Here is a 23,123-nt window from a genome sequence, read left to right as displayed (position 1 = left end):
CCAGAATAAAATGTAATACACGAACATTCTTGAAATTTGTAGACATTACATGTTATTTTGTATTTTGTTAATGCAATAATTCTTAAGTTATCCACTTATCCTGTACGTCTTAAAGATGGTGAGAACGACTTAACTGCAATCTATAATAAAGCTCTGAGGAGAAAATGCCAGAAGATCAGCCATGAATCGACTTCTGGATTTTTTTTTCTTTGTGTTATAATTTTACCATTTTTAACCGATATGCAATGGACACCTGTTTGGTTGTACCATAAATTTATATAATTAGATAAGCATGTAATTAATTATTTTGTTAGAATAAGCATGTATTTAATTATACTGAGAATAAAAAATTAAGTAATTTCGTTGAATGATTCTTTAAATCACAAATTAGATAAGATGAGTTGAAGTTTTGTTATTACTATGATCACATACGTGTAGCCCTTTCCGGAAAAGGATAAATGATCACATACGTGTGCATTTGTATTTCCCTAGCCATGTAAATATGTATGCATATTATATCAATTTGTATGTTGGGGTGTTATGATAATAACATATTACTAAAATAAGACGTGCGCTTTGTACATGGTGACTTATTATATAGTTAAAATATAAAATATATGGTATTAACAAAATTCAGATTTATATTTTTTTTTACTGAATTTTATCGAGGGACAAAGCTCAAACAAGGACAAAGCCCGATACAAGAACAACCAGAAAGCTTAAAACAGAGGGCCATCGAACATAAAACTTTTGGGCCGTAAACCCAAAAGGAAACCGTTGGGAAAGCAATCTTTAGGCTTCCACCACGTGGTCGATTGCCCAGCAATCAATGGCCACGCGTCAAGACGCGAGAAAGACAGCTTCCTCCGGAGCCAGCGAGACGATACAGCGGAGCTCCACCGTCGGCGAAACCTAATCGAAAAAGAAACCGTTCAAAACAAACGGCTCTCAACCCAGATCAGCCAAAGAGTCAGGCTTGACAGATCAAGCGTTTCTAAGAAATCAATCAACGTCAATCGAACCCAATCATCGAGATTCCTACATGCACAACAATCATCTTTAAAGACAAAGGAAGAGCTTGAAGATGAGAATCGCCTTTATCAATGAAAGGAATCGAGAATCGAAGATCGAGAAGGAGAATCGATTGAGTAAAGAACCACCAGAACGCTGATCGAACGGAACCGGGAGAACCCCGGTGGAGAGCCGGCGAAGACAGTGAAAGGTTCACCACTTCCCGGAGTCAGTAGCCGGCGAAGACGGCGTTAAGAGAACCACCGCTTTCCAGAGACAAACATCTGATCAACAGATCAGAACAACAAAAAGATCTGAGTACTCTCATCATCTCCTCCGTGAAAGATTTTGGAGAGAGAACGGAGGAAAGAGATAGACTCCCCTTGAAAATACGAATTTATTTGGGGTATAATAAATTCAGATTTGTATATGATCAAACTTTTTATATATATATATATATATATATACAGTTTTAGATTATTTATATAATCATTTACATTGGGCCGAAAACATTTTTAACTAGAATTGTGGATCAAAACTTAAAATTTTTGATGGGTTCGGTATGTTTGAATATTTTTCTTACTAACTTTACTGGTAAATAAGATTTATATATTTTTCGATTTTGAAATTGCACTAATTTTTTCAGAATATCAGATTCTTACATTTTTTTGACAACATAAAATTAAAATATTAAAAAATAACTGCAAATTAGGTTGAGTTTATAATTTGTAGTATGATTGGTTATGAACCACATAACACAACATAAAATTTAGCAGCACGATTATTATTATACCAAAAGCCTAAATAAGATGAAATTAGTTTTTTTGTTTGCAACCGATACTTTACTTCAAATACTTGAAGATGATATTCATTATTTACAACTAATTCTTTATATATGATGAAATTTAGGCTAACATGATACATACCATTAACCACTACGAAAGAACATTATTAGCATTTTCTTAAACTACGAAAACAAGTAGGCAATTCATTGTTTTGTGCCAAAGTTTTTTCTTAATGTTCAATATAAATTTCCTAATATAAGTCCTAAGAAATTGTGTAGAAAAAAAATATTTGATATATAGATTCATTTGGTAATAAAGATTTCTGCATATATTTTTTCTTTTATTAACAAAACAGAATAATTACTCTTACCAAAATTTCTTTTTTTTTTGTCACAGACCAAAATTTCTATTATGCTATACATGTGTATCACGTTAACGTTATTTTTATGTTTTCCATTATTATGCTTGAGTAGTATTTCATGATTATGTATGAGTAGTTTCCTTTGTTAATAATAGTTTATAAAAAAAAAAAATTGTAATTAACAATATTATTAAATAAATAAATATTAGCACACATATTTGTCAATGAAAAAGTAAAAAATATATGTTGTTTAATTTGACATAAAGATGAAAACTAACTTTTTAACCTAAAAATATATTAAATTTACTAAATGTACTAAAATCAATATTCTTAAAAAAGTATGAAGACCATAGCAATAAAAATTATTTTTTAATATATTATTACTTATATCATATAATTTTCATATAATTGTATTATTATATTTTGATTACTAGGTTTATTACGTTTGATTGGTTTATATACCCAATCATATTCAGATACTGCAACTTTTTAAAAATAACATCCATTCGGTATATTCAATTACTAAATCCAAATCATCTTCTTTATTTGATTAGATTAGGTTTTACATGATTGAACACTCCTAAATCAAATATATGATACATATAGTATGTAACAAAAATTATGACAAAGACTGTGAAATTAGTGGCTGACCTGTATTAGTTTAATGCAAGAGAATATGTGAAAAATACCGTATATGATAGTTGTATGAATCAAATTAGTAAACACAAAAACAATTATAGAGGAAAGAAATGCCTTTCTGTACATAAGAATCTAAACACAAAAACAATTAGAAAATTAAAAATGAGTATAAATATTTTCATGAAGCTAGGAATTAAACTTTTGAAATGTTTTACTGATAAAGGAAGCGAGGTGGCTGCGTATCCTGACAAACTAGTCTTCGTTTCTTGTGGCCCACTTATTGTTTCACATTATTGTATTTCGTTATTTCAAGTTACTAGTATTTTATTTTTACCCAACATAAATAATAACTTAGTTTATTTAAAAATATAAAAAAATATAAAAAATCTTGTTGCGGAAAAAATATTTTATAGGAATTGGAAAGGGTTGTTAACCAGACAGAAAAGGGCTTGAAATACACAACTCTAATCAGTTACATACCGATAACAGTTGGTCAAATTAGTTCAGTTTTGGGTTCATGACTATTCTCCTTTTTGGATAAACCATATATATCTAATCGAAAGTATAATGATTTCGTTTAATCTGAACTATAACAAAATAATAAGGATACTAACTTTAAGTGATTAAAATTCCTTTGTTTTAATTCAAACATTACATATTAAAAATAGTCTATCATATGTTGAATGTAGAAATATACTAAATCTGAACTCAATAAATATAAAGACACATGGATAAAAAAATATCGTTTGTATTGAAATATAACGATTGTGACTGAAAAGCACAATTAACGATAAAAATTAAAGTAAAACTAGATTTTGATCTCGTTTTCAAAATTCGTATTATTTTCAGAAAAAAATCAAATTTGTTTGATATAAATATGTATTCTTGATTGTGTATTTACATTCTTTTGAATGATTTTTTTGTATTTACATTTAAAATAAAAATGTAAATGCAGTCCAACCCAAAAAAAAAAAGTTGATAAAATATATCTATTTGATAAAAAGATATAATTATAAAAAAAATAGTGGCTAAAAAAAGATCGAGGAAATTGGTTCCCGCCCATTTCAAATATTATGAATGAACTCGTCTTGATGGCAGTAACAAAAGAACAGCTTCGTGTAAAAACGTTAGGTAACTGCTTCATGTCGTCTATTTTAATTAATTTTAGATTTAGTTATTCAATTATTTGTAATATATGTAGGTCTAGTGGCAAAATAATAATATGTCAAAGTAGTAGTAGGGGAAATATTAACAATGATTATGTATTAATAATATTGATATATTTCTGCTGAGTTATTTTACTTTTTGTCCAATCAATTAAAATTTGTTTTCATCCTATTTACACTAAAAAGAGTAAAAGTATGGTAATTTGACTTGATAGTAATCAGAAAGAAAATATTATGCTCGATTTTGTTTATAATGTAGTTCGAAATAAAGTGAAAAGAAAACGTGAACTAAAAAACAAGTGGACTCGCAAACAAATAAACAAAAAAAATTAAGAGAAATTACCTAAAACTCTAATAATCTATGTAGTTGCCAGGCTAACTCTTATAATTTTGCAATTACTAGAATAATACATCCATCAAACAACTTTACATAAAACCATGTCTTAATTTAAGAAAAAACAGCCTATACTACCTAACCACAACCACTATTGAGACTCGTTTCTTCCGATTTTGGAGTTTTTTTCAATCTTCCTATATAGAGCTTTAAGATATAAAGGGTACAAATATGACAAAAGTATGAGAAGCTTACATTTAAGGACACATTATGAGTTTTGTTTTCACTAGAAGACACATTGTAAAGATGAGACACTTTGTTGTGACAGCTGTATAAATTTGGACGAAAATAACCTTTCACTTGTGTAAGTAAGATTAAAATTACGATCCCGTCAAGGTTCATTGATGCAGATGCTCTAATGTGTCATCTTCTCGTGTAAGAACCTTTTCATATTTATCTTCTCGACAAAAAAATGAAAACAAGTGTAACATTATTATATTATTTATAAACCCGGTTCATAGTACATTGTTCAAGGGAATTTCTCGTTACTTTTCATATCGACAGTCGCAATATCGATTACGAAACACTTACCATGTTGCTTCCAGTAATCTGCCATCGGATTGATCCACTCAGGTTCGGCTATCTCTGCTCTCTGATGTTTCAACTGATCGGTCGATATGTTGTACTTCTCATCTCTGATCTTAACCAACTCCGGCCTTAATACCCCTTGCTCCACCCCTTGTGGTGACATCATCAGTTCCGGTGCACCCACTGGTAATTTGTCACCTACATAAACACACACACAAATGATTGTTCAACCCGAAACCGGACAAATCCAACCCGATTCACAACTATAAATTTCGTGATTCTGAATAATGTTTGATTGCTTTAAATGGTTTAAACCGGATAATTAACTGTTTAACCATAAGATTAATTGCTAATTGCTATACTAGCTTATAGAAACCTAACGTTCACATTGAATTGGTCTGGTTTAGAGAGACATATCATACCTCGGTCTGTCTGCCAGGTGCACCAAAATTTACCGTACGTTTTGGCTATGTTCTTGAGCTCTGGAGTAGCTAAAATCTCAGGCAATCGTGGATAAGCCCACGAACCTGACTTAACCTCGTAAGCATGAGAGTGCCAAAGCTTTTGCTCATCTTGAGGCAGATTTTCATATAATCGGTCTGATATTACATATTCAATTCCTATAAAATAACAAATTTAGTATAACCCTTCAAAAGATTGAGCTTTAATCTGAGTAAAAAAAAAACAGTACCGATGAGAGGTGCATCAGAACGGTCAGAGGCGTAAACCGCACACTGGAGGAACTCGTCGTTGACTCTGTGAACATAGTGGTGAGTCTCTATTTGCCTGGACATATCTCCACTGTAAATCGCAAACGTCGAAACATGACAGTTCATTTGCTTCACTGGTAATCTCCTCTGCATGATCGTAGTTCCGGCATCAATCATGCGTGTGGAAACCGTCACCGGATCTCCAGGAGCCACCTGATTTTCGTCGCCACTCGAGGCCATCTTTGCTTATTTTTGTATTTGGTGTCACGCTTAGATAAGATTCTCTTCTTCTTTGTCACATGGTTAGATTAATTTATGATGATAATAAAATACAAGACATGCAAATTTCGTAGACGTGTCATGGAAAGGCCGTACATCGACCATGTGTAGAATTCTACTACAATTTACATTTCTGATTTAATAAATAAGTTTGCAAAACCAAACCGTATCCAAACTTAAAAATTAATCAGTACAAAACCAAACCGAACGATTCTTGTAAGCAACCAAGCATGTACAAGAAGATTAGCTGTAACATAAAAATCATGTACAATGTAAATTAAGCTACTGTAAGGTTTCAGACATCTTACTAATATAAGACAACTTACAAGCCTTTTGTCTCTCGTAAGACACAAGGCAACGCACACAGCTTTACAGTGACGAGGAAGAAAAGTCCACTGTGGAGTTTAAGATCATGGATTCAGGGTATAATGGGTAGAGATCACAACCAGAAACCGACGATTTCATTCTTGTTGCCGTTTGATCGGTTACAACAGAAGTGCTCAAGCCACCATCTGTATCAATGTCCCTGAGGTTTGAGATGCTCCAGTTATGTCCATATAAACCAGGATCTGAAAGAACCTGTGTTATTTCTACCTCTCCTTCCAGCATTTGCACAACCTCTGACATGGTTGGTCTTAAGGAAGGAGATGAGTTTGTGCAAACGATAGCAACTTTGATCATCCTTACTGCTTCTTTGGTGTTGAAATCACCTTGTAGAACTGGATCTACTATCTCCGTTATGTCCCCTTTCTGTTGCAGCTTCACTGCCTGAGATTTGTGGTAACATGTGGTTTTAAGTAAAACAATAACACATCAAATGAGCTAAAGGAAACAAAAACAATTTTCTCAGTTACCCAATTGATAAGCGAGACGTGATCAGCACTTCCCTTTTGTTTCGTATTACTCTGTCCACTAACAATCTCCATTGCCACAATCCCAAAGCTGTACACGTCTGCTTTCTCTGACAACTGACCCCATAGTGCATATTCTGGAGCCATGTATCCGCTGCATAACGAAGACTGAGCTATATTTCTTTGGCCACTGTTTGAAATTTGTTTTATAATCTACTCTTACTCTTACATGGTTCCTGCAATCTTGGTGCTAATATGGCTATGTTCTTCTTCATGTAGCCTAGCCAATCCAAAGTCAGATATCTTTGCATTTAGGTCAGCGTCTAGAAGCACATTTGTGGTCTTTATGTCACGGTGAACCATTCTGATCATTGATCCTTCGTGAAGGAACTCAAGCCCTCTTGCAATTCCAACACATATTTTTTGTCTTGCCCTCCAGTTCAGGTTCAAGGAACTCTTTCCTGGAAATGAGTTTTAACCAAATAGAAATAATATCACTTTTAAATATGGGAACATATGTGTACACTTGAACTAGACTAAAAACATATTTTTTAAAAGAAAAGCTGTATGACTTTGATATACCATGGAGCATATGAGCAAGGGAGTTATTTTCCATGTACTCATAAACAAGCATCAATTGGTTCTTCTCGACACAACATCCATAAAGCTTGACAAGGTTGGGATGGTTCAGACCTGAGATCATTCCTATCTCATTCACAAACTCGCGGTTTCCTTGGTGTGACTTGGAAGAAAGCTGCTTCACTGCTATGATAGTTCCATCTGACAGCTCTCCCTACATTAAGTGTCTCATATCAGAAATCATATTTTCTCAGGTTTCTACATATTGAGAAGAACTTGACATTTATTTTAGCATACTTTGAATACGGATCCGAAACCTCCTTCTCCAAGTTTGTTGGCTTGATCAAAATTGTTTGTTGCAGCTTGCAGTTGCCTCCAAGTAAAGCAAACCGTTGGCAGACCCTCGACTCTTAGATCTATGTGATCATGTTCCCAACAGAAAATAATTACTAATAGCTGAAACGAATTGGTCATGTATCAGAAATGGATTCATACACTGAAAATATGATACCTTGTTCGCTTGTATTCTTGTCTCTTATGCATCTTCTCCAAGCATATATTCCCAAAGCCAAAAGAATAATTGTTACCAAGGCAGCTATTGACCCAAAAATTAGGGGATAATTAGTGTGATGTCTTATTTTTTCCGCTGTAAATAAGACAAACAGAAGTGTAAATATATACATGATAGATCATATATACACCAAGCTACAAAAATATATTTTCAAGTCTTTTGACCTCCACATTGTGGCTCCATACCTGAATTTTTAAAAGAACCAGTGTCATTTAAAGTTATGGCCACTTGAGTGGGAAGAAAGCAATATGATAAAGAGAACTTACTGTGGTGGCACAAGGAGATTGCAGAGATAAGAGGACCATAGTTTCCTCTTTTAGGTATGAGGGTTGTCCCTTTCCCCGCCCAATACAGCTGAATCTCTAACATATGATTGGTCACATTTACAGCTTTCACTTCTTTTACAACAGGAGTCATAGTCCCATTAGACTCCTCTTTGATGTTAAAATCCTTCAAGAACAGTTCTCCCTAGAAATAGCAAAGAAAATGAACTTCAATCTTCCATGGTTGATTCAAGAAGACAATTATTAAGTGACAATTCACCTGAACATAGACATCAAATATGCGTCTGCCAAGACGACTGAATGGTTCTTCGTCTGAAAACTGAATCTCCATAAAATGGAGTTTCACATTGTAGGGTCCATTTTCCAAGCAAAACGCATAATAAACAAGTGAGAGAGCAGATCTACGTGCAGTCTTATAAAGATTAGGAGAATCTCCAGGTAGTTTTGAACTAGCTAAGATGATATATGTATCATTCTCACTATGTTCATCCGCGGCAAATACACCTGTGTTACTAATTCCCCATGTTTTGAAGTGTTGATTTGTCGTGGAATAGACAGTACTATCATCAGCTTCGTAGCTGATTTTATGAGAGGAGTTTTTAATGACTGTGTTTTGTCCACCACAATTTATATGCAGTGTTCGCTGATCTGCCAGCCATAATTGAAAGATATAAATTAACAGGCAAAACAGACAGCAACATAAACATGTTAGAGACGTTCTTTACTTACAGCTTGTGCAGTTGATTGGACCAGCACATGGAAGAAGCCCAGTTCTGTATGAAAAGAATACCAAAATAATTAGACATCACAATGGCACAACATGTTCAAAATATTCTACTGATACGAGATAAAGCAGAAGAGTATATACTTACAAGTTGTTCTTCAAATATGAGCTCTGGTATGTATTAATGTTACTGATTGAACAAAAAGTGTAAATAGAAACTTCAACATGAGAATGCTATCAACAAAACAGAGAAGATGTATTACATCTACCAAGATTTCATATTGGTACCTCTTTTCCTGACAGCTAGACGACCAAGAGAAATTATTGTACGAGATATCACTGTGAGAAATAACCATAATAAAAAGATTAGTTGACATGGCGAAAAATATCTTAAAAATAAAAAATATATAGACAAGGGAAAGCTTAAACGTACATATTAGATTTGCTATTGAGAAAAACACCTGATCCAGCATCTCCAGAAAGTCTATTTCTAGTCAAATAGCTGAACAAACATGTCCGAATGATACATACTTGATCATGATACTATGGTATTGACAATGTTTGGACTTCATCTCTTTAACATGTTTAGTCTCAGATTGTATAGTACTTACGTGAATTTTGGTGCACTTTGTATTCCACGAACTTCGCCAGTCAAGCTGTTAAACGATAAATCCCTGCAGTAAACATGTAATAAAAAAGTAAACGTTTGCATATGAAGATCTACAGATTCTCTAATACTTGAATATCAGTTCACAAAGTGCGTACCCGTTAAGTCCATGACAATCTATATATACAAATAATATAGTCCATATATGAAAAATGTCATGAGTATACACATCTGATGATACTCTAATTCCTTTGTGGGTAATGCTGGGTATATTAAACTAGCTTTGACAGAAAGAACTTACAAAGTCTTTAGCTCAGGCAAACTCCATATGTAAGAAGGAATTGCACCAGACAAGCTCACATTCCTCAAAATCCTGGAACAGGGAAGGGGGATTTTAGTTCGAAATTTTCAGACAGAATCAATCCTCAAGACGATAAACTGATGACTGAAGTAAAGAAAAATACAGTTTCCTGATGGCTTTGCTGGACATATTTGGAAAGGAGTTTATCCCAGTTGTATCACTAATACTCCTGCATTTGGATATATCGCTTAAAACATTATTGTCTTTTTGTTAATACGTATAATGAAGGTAAGTTCATTACATATCAATAAGATTTTCTAGGCGAGTGACTGCATCAGGAATAGGACCTTTCAGTCCGCTTGCCAGTAGACCTCTGTTGATAATAAAGAACAAAGCTTAGATGGTAGATAAACAGAAACCATAAGAGAAATGAAAATTAGTAATGAAGGACAAGCTTACAGCCTTTGAAGCCGAGACCAGTTGCCGATATATTCTGGGATGGTACCATTGAAGTTATTGTCACTTACCCTACTATATAATGAAAACGAACAATTATTTAAGAGTTTTGTAAAATTTATCTTCAAGGACTAGTTTATAGGTTCTTGACTAAGGTGAGAATTTTCGTGACTATATAAATCAATTTACAACCATGAAATTCATACTAGGGAAGAAAAAAAGCATATGAGAAGTCCTGGAAGAAGTTCAACAAGGAAGCTTTGAATCAAATAGGTTGTACTTCAATGTAGATGCCAATAAAACGAAACCTTAGGAAATTTTTAATTTTTAGTTACAGAAACAACTTACAAATCCTCAAGGTTCATCAGTTTAGCTAGAGAGTTAGGCAAGCTTCCTGTAAATTGATTGGAGGTAAGATGCCTGCAGAAACCAGTTTGAGAAGATTAAAAATAATAATGGTTTCTTTTGGATAAAATTTGGTGCATAAAACTAAATATTCATGTGGTTTTGAAAAATGGTTAAGATGCAAAGGGTATTACAGTCGTATTAACTTGATCAAGTTACCAAGCTCCTCAGGAATTGGACCAGAGAACTGATTGGCTTCGACCCCTCTGGAAATTTCGTCGCATCAATATATGGTCAAATCAAAATGAATATTTGGAATAAGAAACAGTTTGAGACGTACAAGACTGTGAGATTCTTGAAGTTCTGTAACCCAGTTGGTAAAGGCCCAGACAAGTTATTCGCGCAGAGCGAGCTGCAAGAAAATTTCAGAAGCCACTCTGGTGAATTATGAATAGTATGCATCGGCAACAGAGAAAGAGATGGAACTAACATGGAAGTGAGGTATGGCAATGAAGCCCACTCCATTGGGATTGAGCCCGTAAGGTAATTTCTGCACAAGTCTCTGCAAAGTAAAGCAAAAACTCAGCACTCATGGCTCTCTTTGAAGATTATCTCGCTACATATTTGACAACATCTCCCATATATGAATTTTCGTGGTTGAACTCACTCACATCGATTGTAGATATGGAAGGTCAGCAAACTCTGGTGGCAGTTTCCCTGGAAGGCCAAGGGTCTTGAGGTCTCTATTTTTGTCCAAATAGTATAACCGGAAAATATATCAGGACAGAGAGGAAACATCTACTTAAAAAGAAAAGAAAACAGAATAAATTAATAACACTCACATGCTTGTTATATGGCATGTGGTGCTTTTGTTGAAGCTACAATCACAACGAATGGTGCTGTTTCCAGTGTCCGGATTCGAAATAACATCAACGTCTTGCATCATCTTCAGGGTTCCTAAACTGCAAGGGTCTCCATAACTTAGGTTCAGTCCCTTGATTCCAAGTGTAGTAGATATCTTCTCTAGCGCATTCACTGCTTACAATTGATATATAAGCAAATAACAGATATACAAATGAGGATTTAGACCTTCATTTAAAAAAATGGAATAATTAGCAGTGGTTTATTCTCATACGCTCATCTGAATGGAGAGATGGTGAAACAGATGTTGTTGAACTTGCTAAGAAGCTTGTGATGATGATAAAGAAGAGAAGAACTGAGAACACGATCAACATATCTCATATAAGGCGATTCTTTGTATGTGAACTTGCTTTGTTATTCACAAATTACAATATTATCATCAGTGATCAGCCACATACAATATTGGTTATATAATTGTACATTTAGAGTTTTCGTCTGGTCGTCTTCGGTGGCTATATCCCTAAACATTGACTTTGGAACAATACCTGGCGGTCACGGTGACAGGTGAAGACTAATTAAAGATACGAAGGACTAAAAGTCAATATGTCCATGGCATCTTTCATTTGTTTTTATTTTAAATCAAGTATATTAGCGAATAGGAGACTGGTGCTATATTTCCTGGGATCTTGTTTCCCATTACGCATCTGCTTCCAGGTTGTAGAAATTCAACTCCATTATAAATTGAAAAGAAAACATAAAAAAGGTCGACTTTATTTGCCTAAAAGTCACATGTCTTAATGTTTGATATGTCGAGTTTTTTTTGTTTTTTTGACTAATATGTCGAGTTACTTGACCAAAGATGATAGAAATAGGATATGTGGCAAGTTCATGAATGATTGATGTTTCATGTCCCTTTATCAGATAACGCTTACGTATACCACTTGGACTTTTTTAATGCATGAGCCCCTCTCCACACAGTTAACGCTGTACGTATATCACTTTCAACTTTTCCCTTTTCTTGACGTCTCTTGCTCTCTTCCGTCGTAATTGCACGACCTATGTTTCCTTAGAACATCTCCGATGGGACACAAAAATTTCCTCTATATCTATACTATTAAAGCAGAATCCCTACTAGGATTCTGCCATTAGTTTTTGAGTTATTTACAATGAAATGCCATTACTATATTAATTAGTATAAATAAATAAATAACCTAAAATCTAGCTTAAAGAAAGATTTAATCAATATATTTAAATGTCACCAACCGTAAATAAATCAATGATCATATCTTTGGCCATTAATGACCTGATTCTACCGAATCTATAGTTGTTACTATAAACGAGGATTTCATAACAATACATAGGTATGAATATTTTTGATGTTCATTATTATTGAATGAATATGTTTGGGCACTAACATCTAAAATAATTATATCCTCATATTCTTATTTAAAAATGATTATAGCACAAAATTTTAAATTATTTAAAAAATGATTAAAACACGTTTATATTATATAATATGTCAGCAAACCCGGTATATATAGATGCATATATTTGGTATTGATTTTTGTTAAAAACGGTTTCTATATAAACCCAAATAAACATTTAAATATTCTAGGAGAAAAACTAAAAATATAATCTTATATTATTATTAAATAAATAAAACACATAATCTTATATATCTTAATCAGGATCCGTTTGGTTTTGATTTGAGTCTATTCGGATTTCAGATTTTTAGGCTTATAGATTTAAACCCTATTCTAAACATTACGGGTTTGGTTTGGGTATCCATTTAAATTATGTAAACAATTGAAAAATTAAAATGTACCTTAAATTCTAAAAACCCGAAACTGAAATAATATAAAACATATAAATTTAAATAATGTAAAAGTAAATATATAAAATTAAAATAAAACTGGATTTATTTGGAAATTATGATGGAAAACAAGTTTTTAGATATTTCCGGTGTTTTGAGCATTTTATGGTTCCCGAAATATTTTGTTCGAGTCGGGTTTGAATCTGGTTCTTCCTATATTAAATTGTATACCCAATCATGTATTAATCAATTTTGGTTTAAGTTCGGTACTACTCTTCGGATCGGGTTTGATTCAGTTCTTTGGGTCCTGATATGTTGCCTAGCTCTATCATTTATGACAAAAAAAATTATAAAAATAAAATTTGACCAAAGCAAGACATAGACGATGTATTACTCCGTTTCAGTTTTTAACTTTTAAAATAATCTAAAACAAATGAGAGACATGCCAACGCTTATTTAAGGAACGGAGGGAGTACTTAAGTAAAATTTACAACAAAAATCATAACATCGATATCATTTTTTCTTTGGTTAAATATAATAATACAATTTAGACCTTCAACATTATATATTACTTTTCTATAATTTCAATATAGTTTTATTACGTTATCATTATTTTCAGTTTTAGTAACTTTTTTTTTTTTGTAACTTCAGTTTTAGTAACTTGGTTTAGAAAACTTGTTTTACATTAAAATAGAATAATTCTATTGTAAAATCGAATTTGCTTCTATAGTTCACTCTATAAAACAATAGAGATGTACCATTAAAGATGGTCTTAGTAAAACACTATTATATCTATAACAGGAAAAACAGATTATGATAAATGAACCAAAGTTTTTAGCTTAGTGATTTTTTTATGGTAAAAAAAGCTTAGTGATTTTCTAAGAACATCACACTTAAATTCGGCAATCCAATGAAAATAAAATTCGGCAATGTTCGTATGTGAGTTGTAAACAAAATAATAATTCTACTATATATTAATTGAGAAGTCACTTTAATTATTTTTGCTTACGTATCGATCATAGGTGAATTCTTACAAAATTATTATAATTTGATTGTTCGATGATTTTTAATTTTTATTTATTTTAATTAGATATAAAAAAGAAAAGACAAGTCTATAACCAATTAATATCACTTGCCAAATAAAAAAAATTAGTTACCTTATGGTAACTCTTAAATATAAAAAATGATCAATTTATTTATTTTCTATAATTTCAACAATTAGTTACCATAAGTTAACTATAATTTCAACAATTAGTTACCATAAATTATTATTTGTAATATTATTTAAAACTAAGCAAAGTTATAATGTAATATAATTTTAACAATTAATCACCTATGATCGACACGTTAGCAAAATTCACTAAAGTGTTCAAAATACAGACGTAGGTAACCAATTGTTGAAATTATTACAAATAATGATTTATGGTAACTAATTGTTGAAATTATAGAAAGAGAAATAAATTAGTCATTTTTATATTTAAAAATACATAAAATAATAAACGACAAACCGTTTATATAAATCAATATAATAATTTTATATTCTTATTTAAAAAATTATATTTTATATAAATTATCATAATAACTATGATCATCTCCTAAAGTTCATATTATATGCTTTATAAATCATCTATAAATTTTTTTATCAAATTATTTATCTTGGCTTATTGTATATTTTAAATTATTATAAGACTTTGTAAGTCATCTATAAGAGCTTAAAATCAAAGCTATATATCATATTATATATATTAGTTGAGAAGTCATTTAAGAGATTTTTGGTTATGTATCGATCATTTATGAAATCTTAAAAAACTGTTATAAATTGATTGTCGGTAATTTATAATTTTTATTTATTTTAATTAGATTTAAAAGAAAAAAATAAGTCTATAAACAGTTAATAACACTTGCCAAAAATCTACATAATATTTCAAATAATTATTTATGGTAACTAATTGTTGAAACTATAGAAAAAGTAATAATGTTTGATCATTTTTATATGTTTATAAACTACATAAAATAGTAAAAAAAAAGTTTATTAAAATTGATATAATGATTTTATATTCTTATATAAAGCCTTATATTTTATATGGCCTTATTATGTATATAAAGTATTATTAATAACTATAAATATCGAATAAAATTCATACATGCTTTATAAATCATTTATAAGAATTTATAAATATGTTTATAAAATTATTTATCTTGGCTTATCATATGATTTAAATTATGATAAAATATTTTAATTTATTTATACAAGCTAATAAATTAATTTATAAAATATATTTTTAAATTTCATTTTATGTTAAATGATAAATCACTTAATTGATTTTTTCTTAGGTGTTGATCATATATAGAGATTGAGAAAAAATATTATAATTTGATTTGTTAAAAAGTAAATATTTATTTATTCTATGAGTACAAAAGTTAGTTCTAGAAATATTTTTATTAGGGCATCTCCATCCCCACTCCATAATTTATTCCAAAAAATGAAGTGAGAAATGGAGTATGAACAAAAAATAAATAATTTCTCCATTTATGGAGTAATCACTTTTTTGTTTCTTCACTACTCCATTTTCCACACCATTTTGCAGTAAATTATGGAGTGAAGATGGAGATGCTCCAAACGACCTAAATATATTGCACAAAATAATTTATGGTAATTTAATATGTGATTTATATAATATATATAATGCTTCATAAAATCATTTTTAGCAATCAGGTATTTCTAAATTATATAAAATATTCCAAAAATTTCAATATCATATACTTTCACAAATTAAGTAATTTTATTAAAAACTGAATCATAAATATTATACATAACTAATTTTAGTATAATTATTAATACAAAATATCAAAAAATATTGGGAAATTACCACAAATAGCACATTTATAGTACTTTTTTCATGTTTACACTAACCACTTTTACCCTCACTTTTAATGAAGGGTAAAAGACACTTATACCCCTACGGTTAACTAATCTAGACTTATGATTTAGAGTTGAAGGGTGGAGTAAAGGCTTTTAGAATGTGAAATTTAGGATTCTAATAAATATATTAATAAATACTTAAAAATATATTAAAAATTTTAAAAATAGCTTCAAACATAATTTTCGATTTTCAAAAAGAAATTTGAAAAGATAAAAATAAAAAAGTTTTCGAAAAAAAATTCAAAAAACAAAATTATAAAAAAATTTGAATTTGAAAAAGTATAATTCGAAAACATAAATTTATTTTTTATTTATTTTATTTTTATTTTTTATTTATTTTATTTTATTTATTTATTTATTTATTTTTCTTATTTAAGTAATGATTTATTATATATATAGATAACAAATATATAAGAGTCTTTTACCATTTAATGAAAATTGTACTTTTGAAAATATCCGTTTAGTGATGTTAAAGATGAAAAATGGTACCGTGAAAATGTAAACATAAAATTTTCCCAAAAATATTTAATTTAGTCATATTTTTCCTTTTTAAACAATTATTCTTTGAAAAATATTTAACAAAAACATTTAATGATAAAAAGATATTTTAATTTGAAAAAATATAATAAATATATTATTACAAAACATTCAAACTCGCGAACCCGCGGGCATCCACCAAGTGACAAATTAAAAAAAAATCATTTAAAATACATTTGAAAAAGCAACAAATAAAAAAATCGAAAAAGACACATGTCATTCACACAATTGCTAACTGACTTATGTTTAGTGTGAAGGATGTTTTATAACTCGTCTTTTTTTTTCTACTGTAAATGATAATTTTTATAAGAGTAACTAGGGTCGGCCCGCCCTACGGGCGGGATATTAGTTAATTTGATATTCACTAAATGCTCGAGTTGAAATTTGTTTTAAGATTCAAGAATTTGGTTATCTGTTATGTCTTACTTATTAGTATACGGTGGTATAGTTGTTTTTCGATTATTCTTTCTTTGGTATTGTATCAAATTAACTAATTGTCCAACTCATAATTATAGATATACAAATGTGGATTTGTGATAAAGTTTGATAACAATACTATTTTTTTTTAATTTTTATTCATAGTGGAGTGTGCATGTGTCAGAAAGAGGCCTATAACAACTTTTATGTTTTTGTGTATGGATTTTAAATATATATTATTTTGTATAATGCATACTTGCTCTACAACATTTGCTTGTAGACTAAAAAAATTGTTTTCTATATTTTTAAAAGAGAAAATATTTAGTCTAGAATATAACATGGATATATGTATTGACTATATATATAGAAGTTGGGTGTTATTTTAAAATGACATATGTATAGAAATTTTTCAACCATTACTTCACTGGCACAAAACATTTATAACTGTAAATACCTTCTTTTAAAAGCAAAACTAATAAAAGCGTGTACAACAAATTTTGATATATATTATATGCATCAAGTTATAAAAGTTGGAAACATTGCAAAACTGTTTGGAGCAAAGTTTTTAACTTCACGATCTTCATCTTGACGTCAGTTCAGTGTCGGCCCTGGCCACAAGCAGAAGAAGCATGAGCTTCCAGCTGACACGATAATAAGTATTTTCGCGGCCACATATTTATAAAAAATGACTTTAGCCTAGTGGTTCTAAGAGAAATTACCAGTGCTAGAGGTGCTGGGTTCGATTACCCTTAATTGCATTCATTTATTTTGGCCTTAAATATGAAATGGGACACGTGTCACTCCCAGAACGCACGAATTGATGACGTGGCTTCACGGGAGAGAGGCGAACATTTCTTTATATATATAGATTCCTCACCAACCAAATTTTATGAATGAAAAATATGTGATTAGTTTTCTTCCTCGGAAGTGTAACCCAATAAATTGAAATTGCCAAATTGACATGAAAAAATGACGTCGGTTAATATTTAGCCAGAGTGGAAAAAGAACCGGTTCGGTTTATGTTGGTATTGTAAGAATCCAGGACCGGTTCGATTACAAAATCCACCGACTCAAAATTAAAATATAACCGTTAGGAGAAACACGTGTTTATCAAAGCACTTCGTGCTTTCCTTTTTTTCCCCAAGAATGTGCTCGATCGAAGTCGACTCTATATAACCATTAGGAGACGCGAGTTCTCAAACGAAACCTTTTTTTTTGGTCTCCTTATGTTTCTTCGAATAGTTTTATCGATCATCTCTTCGAGAAACAGAGAGCCCTCTACGTTCTCAGATATGTAAGTGTTTCGATCGCTGTAAATCGTGAATTTGTAAGTTGCCCATGAAATTTTTGATTTGCGATTCGGATTCTAGGGCTTCAAAGTTTGTCTAATTGGTTAATTTGACATATTGATCTTGCTCAGAGTTTCTTTTTCTCGTTAGTCGTCTTAGTCTATTTTAGGGTTTCTAAGTTTCGTGCAAATACTTTTGCGATTTACTTTTAAGTTGTTTTCGTTGGCTAGAGTTTAAGTTGTATTCTCCGTCTGTGCAAGAGTTTCCCGTTTTGTCTTGAAGCTTTATTTTGGTTTTCGTTTTGAGATTCTTTCTTTCTTTCATGTTTTGGGGATTTTGATCAAGCTTTGTTTTTTTTTTGGTTTTGTTTTGATTTTTTTTTTGTTTTTTGTTTCACTTGAAACCTAAAAAAGATCATAGGCAGACACTGATCTAATAGTGTTCTGCCAGATTCTTATTTGGGGACATTGTCCCGTTGCTGCCACTATAAGAAGACCATCCCCTAGCCAAGATTGTTAACTGGGATAATATGGGTTTGGTAGTGCATTGTATTAGGGGATGGCAAATAAGATTCACTCGGCTCTATAGTCTTTGAGAAAAAAAGACTTTACTTACCCACGGCTTGGTTCAAATATGTTTTCAGTTCTTTGTATGTGACGGTTTGATAAAGTCTTAAGACAAAAACTTAAGAACTGAAAACAGATTCTTGAAGGATGTTAGGGGATGGCAAATAAGATCCACTCGGCTCTTTAATAGTCTTTAACGCAAAAGACTTTACTTACCCATGGCTTGACTCAGAATAATCTGTTTTTAGTTCTTTGAATGTGACGGTTGGAGAAAGTCTTAAGACAAAGACTTAAGAACTGAAAACAGATTCTTGAAGGATGTTAGGGGATGGAAAATAAGATCCACTCGGCTCTATAAAGTCTTTAAGGCAAAAGACTTTACTTACCCACGGCTTGGTTCAAATATGTTTTCAGTTCTTTGAATGTGACGGTTTGAGAAAGTCTTAAGACAAAGACTTAAGAACTGAAAACAGATTCTTGACTTACCCACGGCTTATAAAAAGAGACAATGGATCGGCTCTATAGTCTTCAAGACAAAAGTCTTCACTACCCAAGGCTTGGTTCAAATCTGTTTTCAGTTCTTTGAATTGGATGGATTTTAACGACCAACGGTTTGAGAAAGTCTCAAGACAAATACTTTAAGAACTGAAAACAGATTCTTGACTATATTACCCACGGCTTATAAAAGTTGACAGTTGATCGGTGAAAAGACTTTTTGGATGGAAACATTATAGGAAATACAATGACAATGGGGGCAGTTTTAAGGCTGGATGAATATTAACGACCAGTGGCGTAGAACATATCATTATGGTTGGCAAATAACACCATACGACTCTATTGTCTTAAAGACAAAAACACTTTACTTACCCACGGCTTGACTCAGAATAATCTGTTTTCAGATGTTAGAAGAGAATGGATTCAAAGACCCAACGGTTTGAGAAAGTCTTAAAGACAAAACAACTTTACTTACCACGGCTTGACTCAAAATAATCTGTTTTCAGATGTTAGAAGAGAATGGATTCTAAGACCCAACGGTTTGAGAAAGTCTTAAAGACAAAAAGACTACAAACTGAAAACAGATTCTTGATTGTACCCACGGCTTATAAATTCTCTGTCTTTGACATATTCAATGACAATGATACAGTTTGGAGGCTTCCCCGATTCTAAGAACGATTCATTGGACGATTGCAAACAAAACACACGACTCAGTAGTCTTAAAGACAAAAGACTATACTAAAGACCCACAGCTTGACACTCAAAATCTGTTTTCAGATATAAGAAGGGAATGGAGTTAAAAGATTAACGGTTTGAGAAAGTCTTAAAGGTCCACACGGTTCAATAGTCTTAAAACAAAAGACCCACACAAAATCTGCTTTCAGATATTACAGAAGGGAACCGAGTTAAAAGACCAAAAAGTGAGAAAAATCTGCAAACTGAAAACAGATTCTTTACTGTACTACCCACGGCTTATAAAATCTTTAGAGAAAGCAGGCATCTGTTAAAAGGCCAGACAGATTCAGTGACAATGAGCAGTTTGGAGGTTTACTTGATGGAATAAACGAAAGCTTCTTAGAACAAGTGATTGGACGCAAACAAACCCACACGACTTAAAAGTCACTAGACCCACGGATTTACAAAAGTACACGATTGATCGGTTAAAAGACTTGCTGGTGTATGTAAACATGATAGGGGCAGTTTCACGACTGGACCAGCTTCTTGGAACAAGTCATTAGGAGATGGCAAGGAGAACACCACACGACCCTTTTGGTCTTTAAGACAAGACTTTACTTACCCACGGCTTGACTCAAATATGTTTTCAGTTGCTTGAATGAGATGGAGTTTAACGACAGTCGGTTTAAGTAAGTCTTAAGACAGAGACTTTAAACTGAAAACAGATTCTTGAAAGTAAGTACTTACTTACCCACGTCTTATAAGTCTATAGACAAAGACACCTATCGGTTAAGATTCTTTATACAGATTCAGTGACAATGGGGGAGTGTGGAAGCTTGTTCGGTGGGAACAAACGAATAGCTTCTTAGAACAAGTCACTGAAGGATGGCTAATAAGACCCACACGCCTCTGTAGTCTTTAAGACAAAAGAGTTAACCCACGGCTTGACTCGACTCAAATCTGTTTTTCAGTTACTTGAATGAGGTGGAGTTTAACGACAAGAAACGAAGACGACAAACTGAAAAACAGATTCTTGACTGAACTACCCACGGCTTATAAAATCTCTAGACAAAGACAATATCGGTTAAAAATCTTTAGACAGATTCAATGATATTGGGACCGTTTGGAGTCATTTGAGGATGGCAAATAAGACCCAGACGGCTCGCTGTAGTCTTTAAGATAGAAGACTTTACGATACCCACGGCTTGACAAAAATTTGTTTTTTCAGTTATTTAAAGATCAATGGTTTGAGAAAGTCTTAAGACAAAGGCTTCAAACTGGAAACAGATTCTTGAATGTAAGTACTTACCTACGGCTTATATAGCCCTATAGGTGTTCAGCTTTCAGCTTGTTGGAAGGAACAAACAACCAAGAACAAAGATACAATCGTTTCTCTACCACAAGGCTTATAAGTGGGGTTTTGTTGGATGGAAAAAAAAAAAGAACGACCAACAAAACTTCAAAATATTACGCAATAAATGTGTTTCTTACTGTACCACTTATGTCATGAAGATAGATTAATTCATGATCTGGGAGGTAAGCAAGGGGCATACTACTTGATCTAAAGACTAATTACATTTTTATTTCCTCAGGTTTGTGCTTCAGAAGGTGTTCAAATCGTTAGAGATTCTGAGGACATTCCAAGTGTATCAGACTTCTGCAACAGGTATATGCTTTTCAAACCTCTTTGTAATTAGTTGAGTCTCATGTAGTTTGTGGTTTTTATTTGCTTAACTCCAGAAACTCTCTGGGTTATCCATTTAACCCTTTGATTTCCTCTTGGCAGTTTTATAATTAAATTTTGGTTGTTGTATGAGCGCCTTACATTTTGCATTATGCATTAATTTTGGTTGTTGTATGTGCCATCTGCATCACCTCTTATACACTTCTGAATTTTTTATTTTACAATGCATTTTACATTTCACAATACATTTTGCATTATGCATCATCTTCTTGCAATCTTATAGTTAAGTTTGGATGTTTGAAAAATTATGATATTTTTGTTTTATAAATTATTTTTCTTGTTGTATGAGCGTCTTACATTTTACATCATGCATAAACTTCGGTTGGTGCATGCACATTCTGCATTATGCATTAATTTTGGTTGTTGTATGTGCCATCTGCATCACCTCTTATACACTTCTGAATTTTGCATTTTACATTACATTTTACATTTTACAATACATTTTGCATAATGCATAATGCATTATGCATTATGCATTATGTTCTTGCAATCTTATAGTTAAGTTTGTATGTTTGAGAAATTATGACATTTTTGTTTTATAAATTATTTTTCTTGTTGTATGAGTGTCTTACATTTTACATCATGCATAAACTTCGGTTGGTGCATGCACACTCTGCATCACGTCATATATTCTTCATTTTGCATTTACAATATATTCTGCATTATGCATCATGTTCTTGCAATTTTATTGTTAGATTTGGAATTGTGAGCAATTATGACATTATGCATCATGATTCATATATGATTTATGATAATAACTTTGTAAATATGCTATCACGATGATCAAAAATCCCTTTTATATTATTTTAGAAACATTTTAATAAATAACCTTAAATGTGTATCTTATTCACACCATGCCATTACTGAGTTGTCAGCACCACGCGCATCCTCACATAAAATTTAAGTTAACTCATCCCTTTATATAACAATTACGAAAATTGCCACTCAAACATTAAAACTTGGATCAATATTTTATAAAGTGAAACCTACAAAACGTGGAAGTTGCTAGTCATTATTATTCGGTTTTGGTAAACCAGCTTTGACATATACGAGAAGAAAAACAGTTCCAGTTTCAGTGATAGCAAAAACCTGGTTCCATGTATCTGAAAAATACACACATTAAATTTCTTTTGATGCATAGTGCTTAGAATCCATGGTCTGCATGATTTTTATGATATGTAACCTCGATAAACCATGAAGAACAAAAAACTG

At 31.7% G+C, this 23,123-nt stretch overlaps 2 protein-coding genes across 5 annotated transcripts; both read right to left on the bottom strand.

The window, feature by feature from the left end:
• Nucleotides 1–4,769: 4,769 nt before the first annotated feature.
• On the bottom strand, nucleotides 4,770–6,072 carry LOC103840467 (oil body-associated protein 2C). The gene is made up of 3 exons (XM_009116976.3): nucleotides 5,576–6,072; nucleotides 5,307–5,504; nucleotides 4,770–5,082 (listed from the first exon to the last, which is right to left on the bottom strand). Exons 1-3 carry the CDS (start codon nucleotides 5,832–5,834, stop codon nucleotides 4,826–4,828), a joined length of 714 nt encoding a protein of 237 aa, XP_009115224.1. The 5' UTR covers nucleotides 5,835–6,072; the 3' UTR covers nucleotides 4,770–4,825.
• A 19-nt stretch (nucleotides 6,073–6,091) lies between these two features.
• On the bottom strand, nucleotides 6,092–17,034 carry LOC103840466 (probable LRR receptor-like serine/threonine-protein kinase At1g29720). Of its 4 annotated transcripts, XM_009116972.2 has the most exons (25): nucleotides 11,727–17,034; nucleotides 11,434–11,626; nucleotides 11,263–11,334; nucleotides 11,082–11,153; nucleotides 10,932–11,003; nucleotides 10,786–10,857; nucleotides 10,595–10,666; nucleotides 10,250–10,321; nucleotides 10,092–10,163; nucleotides 9,954–10,019; nucleotides 9,791–9,862; nucleotides 9,494–9,556; nucleotides 9,316–9,384; nucleotides 9,171–9,221; nucleotides 9,031–9,072; nucleotides 8,888–8,931; nucleotides 8,418–8,806; nucleotides 8,141–8,342; nucleotides 8,039–8,059; nucleotides 7,815–7,949; nucleotides 7,601–7,719; nucleotides 7,307–7,517; nucleotides 6,954–7,185; nucleotides 6,728–6,878; nucleotides 6,243–6,641 (listed from the first exon to the last, which is right to left on the bottom strand). In XM_009116972.2, the coding sequence occupies exons 1-25, from the start codon at nucleotides 11,824–11,826 to the stop codon at nucleotides 6,243–6,245; spliced, it is 3,063 nt and encodes a 1,020-aa protein (XP_009115220.2). In that variant the 5' UTR covers nucleotides 11,827–17,034. The 4 variants fall into 4 exon arrangements, with proteins under 4 accessions (XP_033137235.1, XP_009115220.2, XP_033137237.1 ...); XM_033281346.1 differs by having other exon boundaries at nucleotides 10,932–11,153; XM_033281345.1 differs by having other exon boundaries at nucleotides 8,039–8,342.
• Nucleotides 17,035–23,123: the final 6,089 nt, after the last annotated feature.

This window comes from Brassica rapa, chromosome A09, assembly GCF_000309985.2.
Source record: "Brassica rapa cultivar Chiifu-401-42 chromosome A09, CAAS_Brap_v3.01, whole genome shotgun sequence".
Lineage (NCBI taxonomy): Eukaryota > Viridiplantae > Streptophyta > Magnoliopsida > Brassicales > Brassicaceae > Brassica > Brassica rapa.
Note: the sequence above shows the minus strand (reverse complement) of the source record. Positions and strands in the feature narration are given on the sequence as shown.

Bases quoted from the DNA above. Each gene is read 5' to 3' on its own strand.
- LOC103840467 (XM_009116976.3), bottom strand. From the start codon at position 5,834: ATGGCCTCGAGTGGCGACGAAAATCAGGTGGCTCCTGGAGATCCGGTG. The intron at 5,505-5,575 runs GTACTGTTTTTT...GTTATTTTATAG, and splicing joins TTCTGATGCACCTCTCATCG to GAATTGAATATGTAATATCA. The intron at 5,083-5,306 runs GTATGATATGTC...GTGTTTATGTAG, and splicing joins CACCTGGCAGACAGACCGAG to GTGACAAATTACCAGTGGGT.
- LOC103840466 (XM_033281344.1), bottom strand. From the start codon at position 11,826: ATGTTGATCGTGTTCTCAGTTCTTCTCTTCTTTATCATCATCACAAGC. The intron at 10,322-10,594 runs GTAAGTTGTTTC...TTCATTATATAG, and splicing joins CTGATGAACCTTGAGGATTT to TAGGGTAAGTGACAATAACT. The intron at 6,879-6,953 runs GTAAGAGTAAGA...TTCGTTATGCAG, and splicing joins ACCAAGATTGCAGGAACCAT to CGGATACATGGCTCCAGAAT.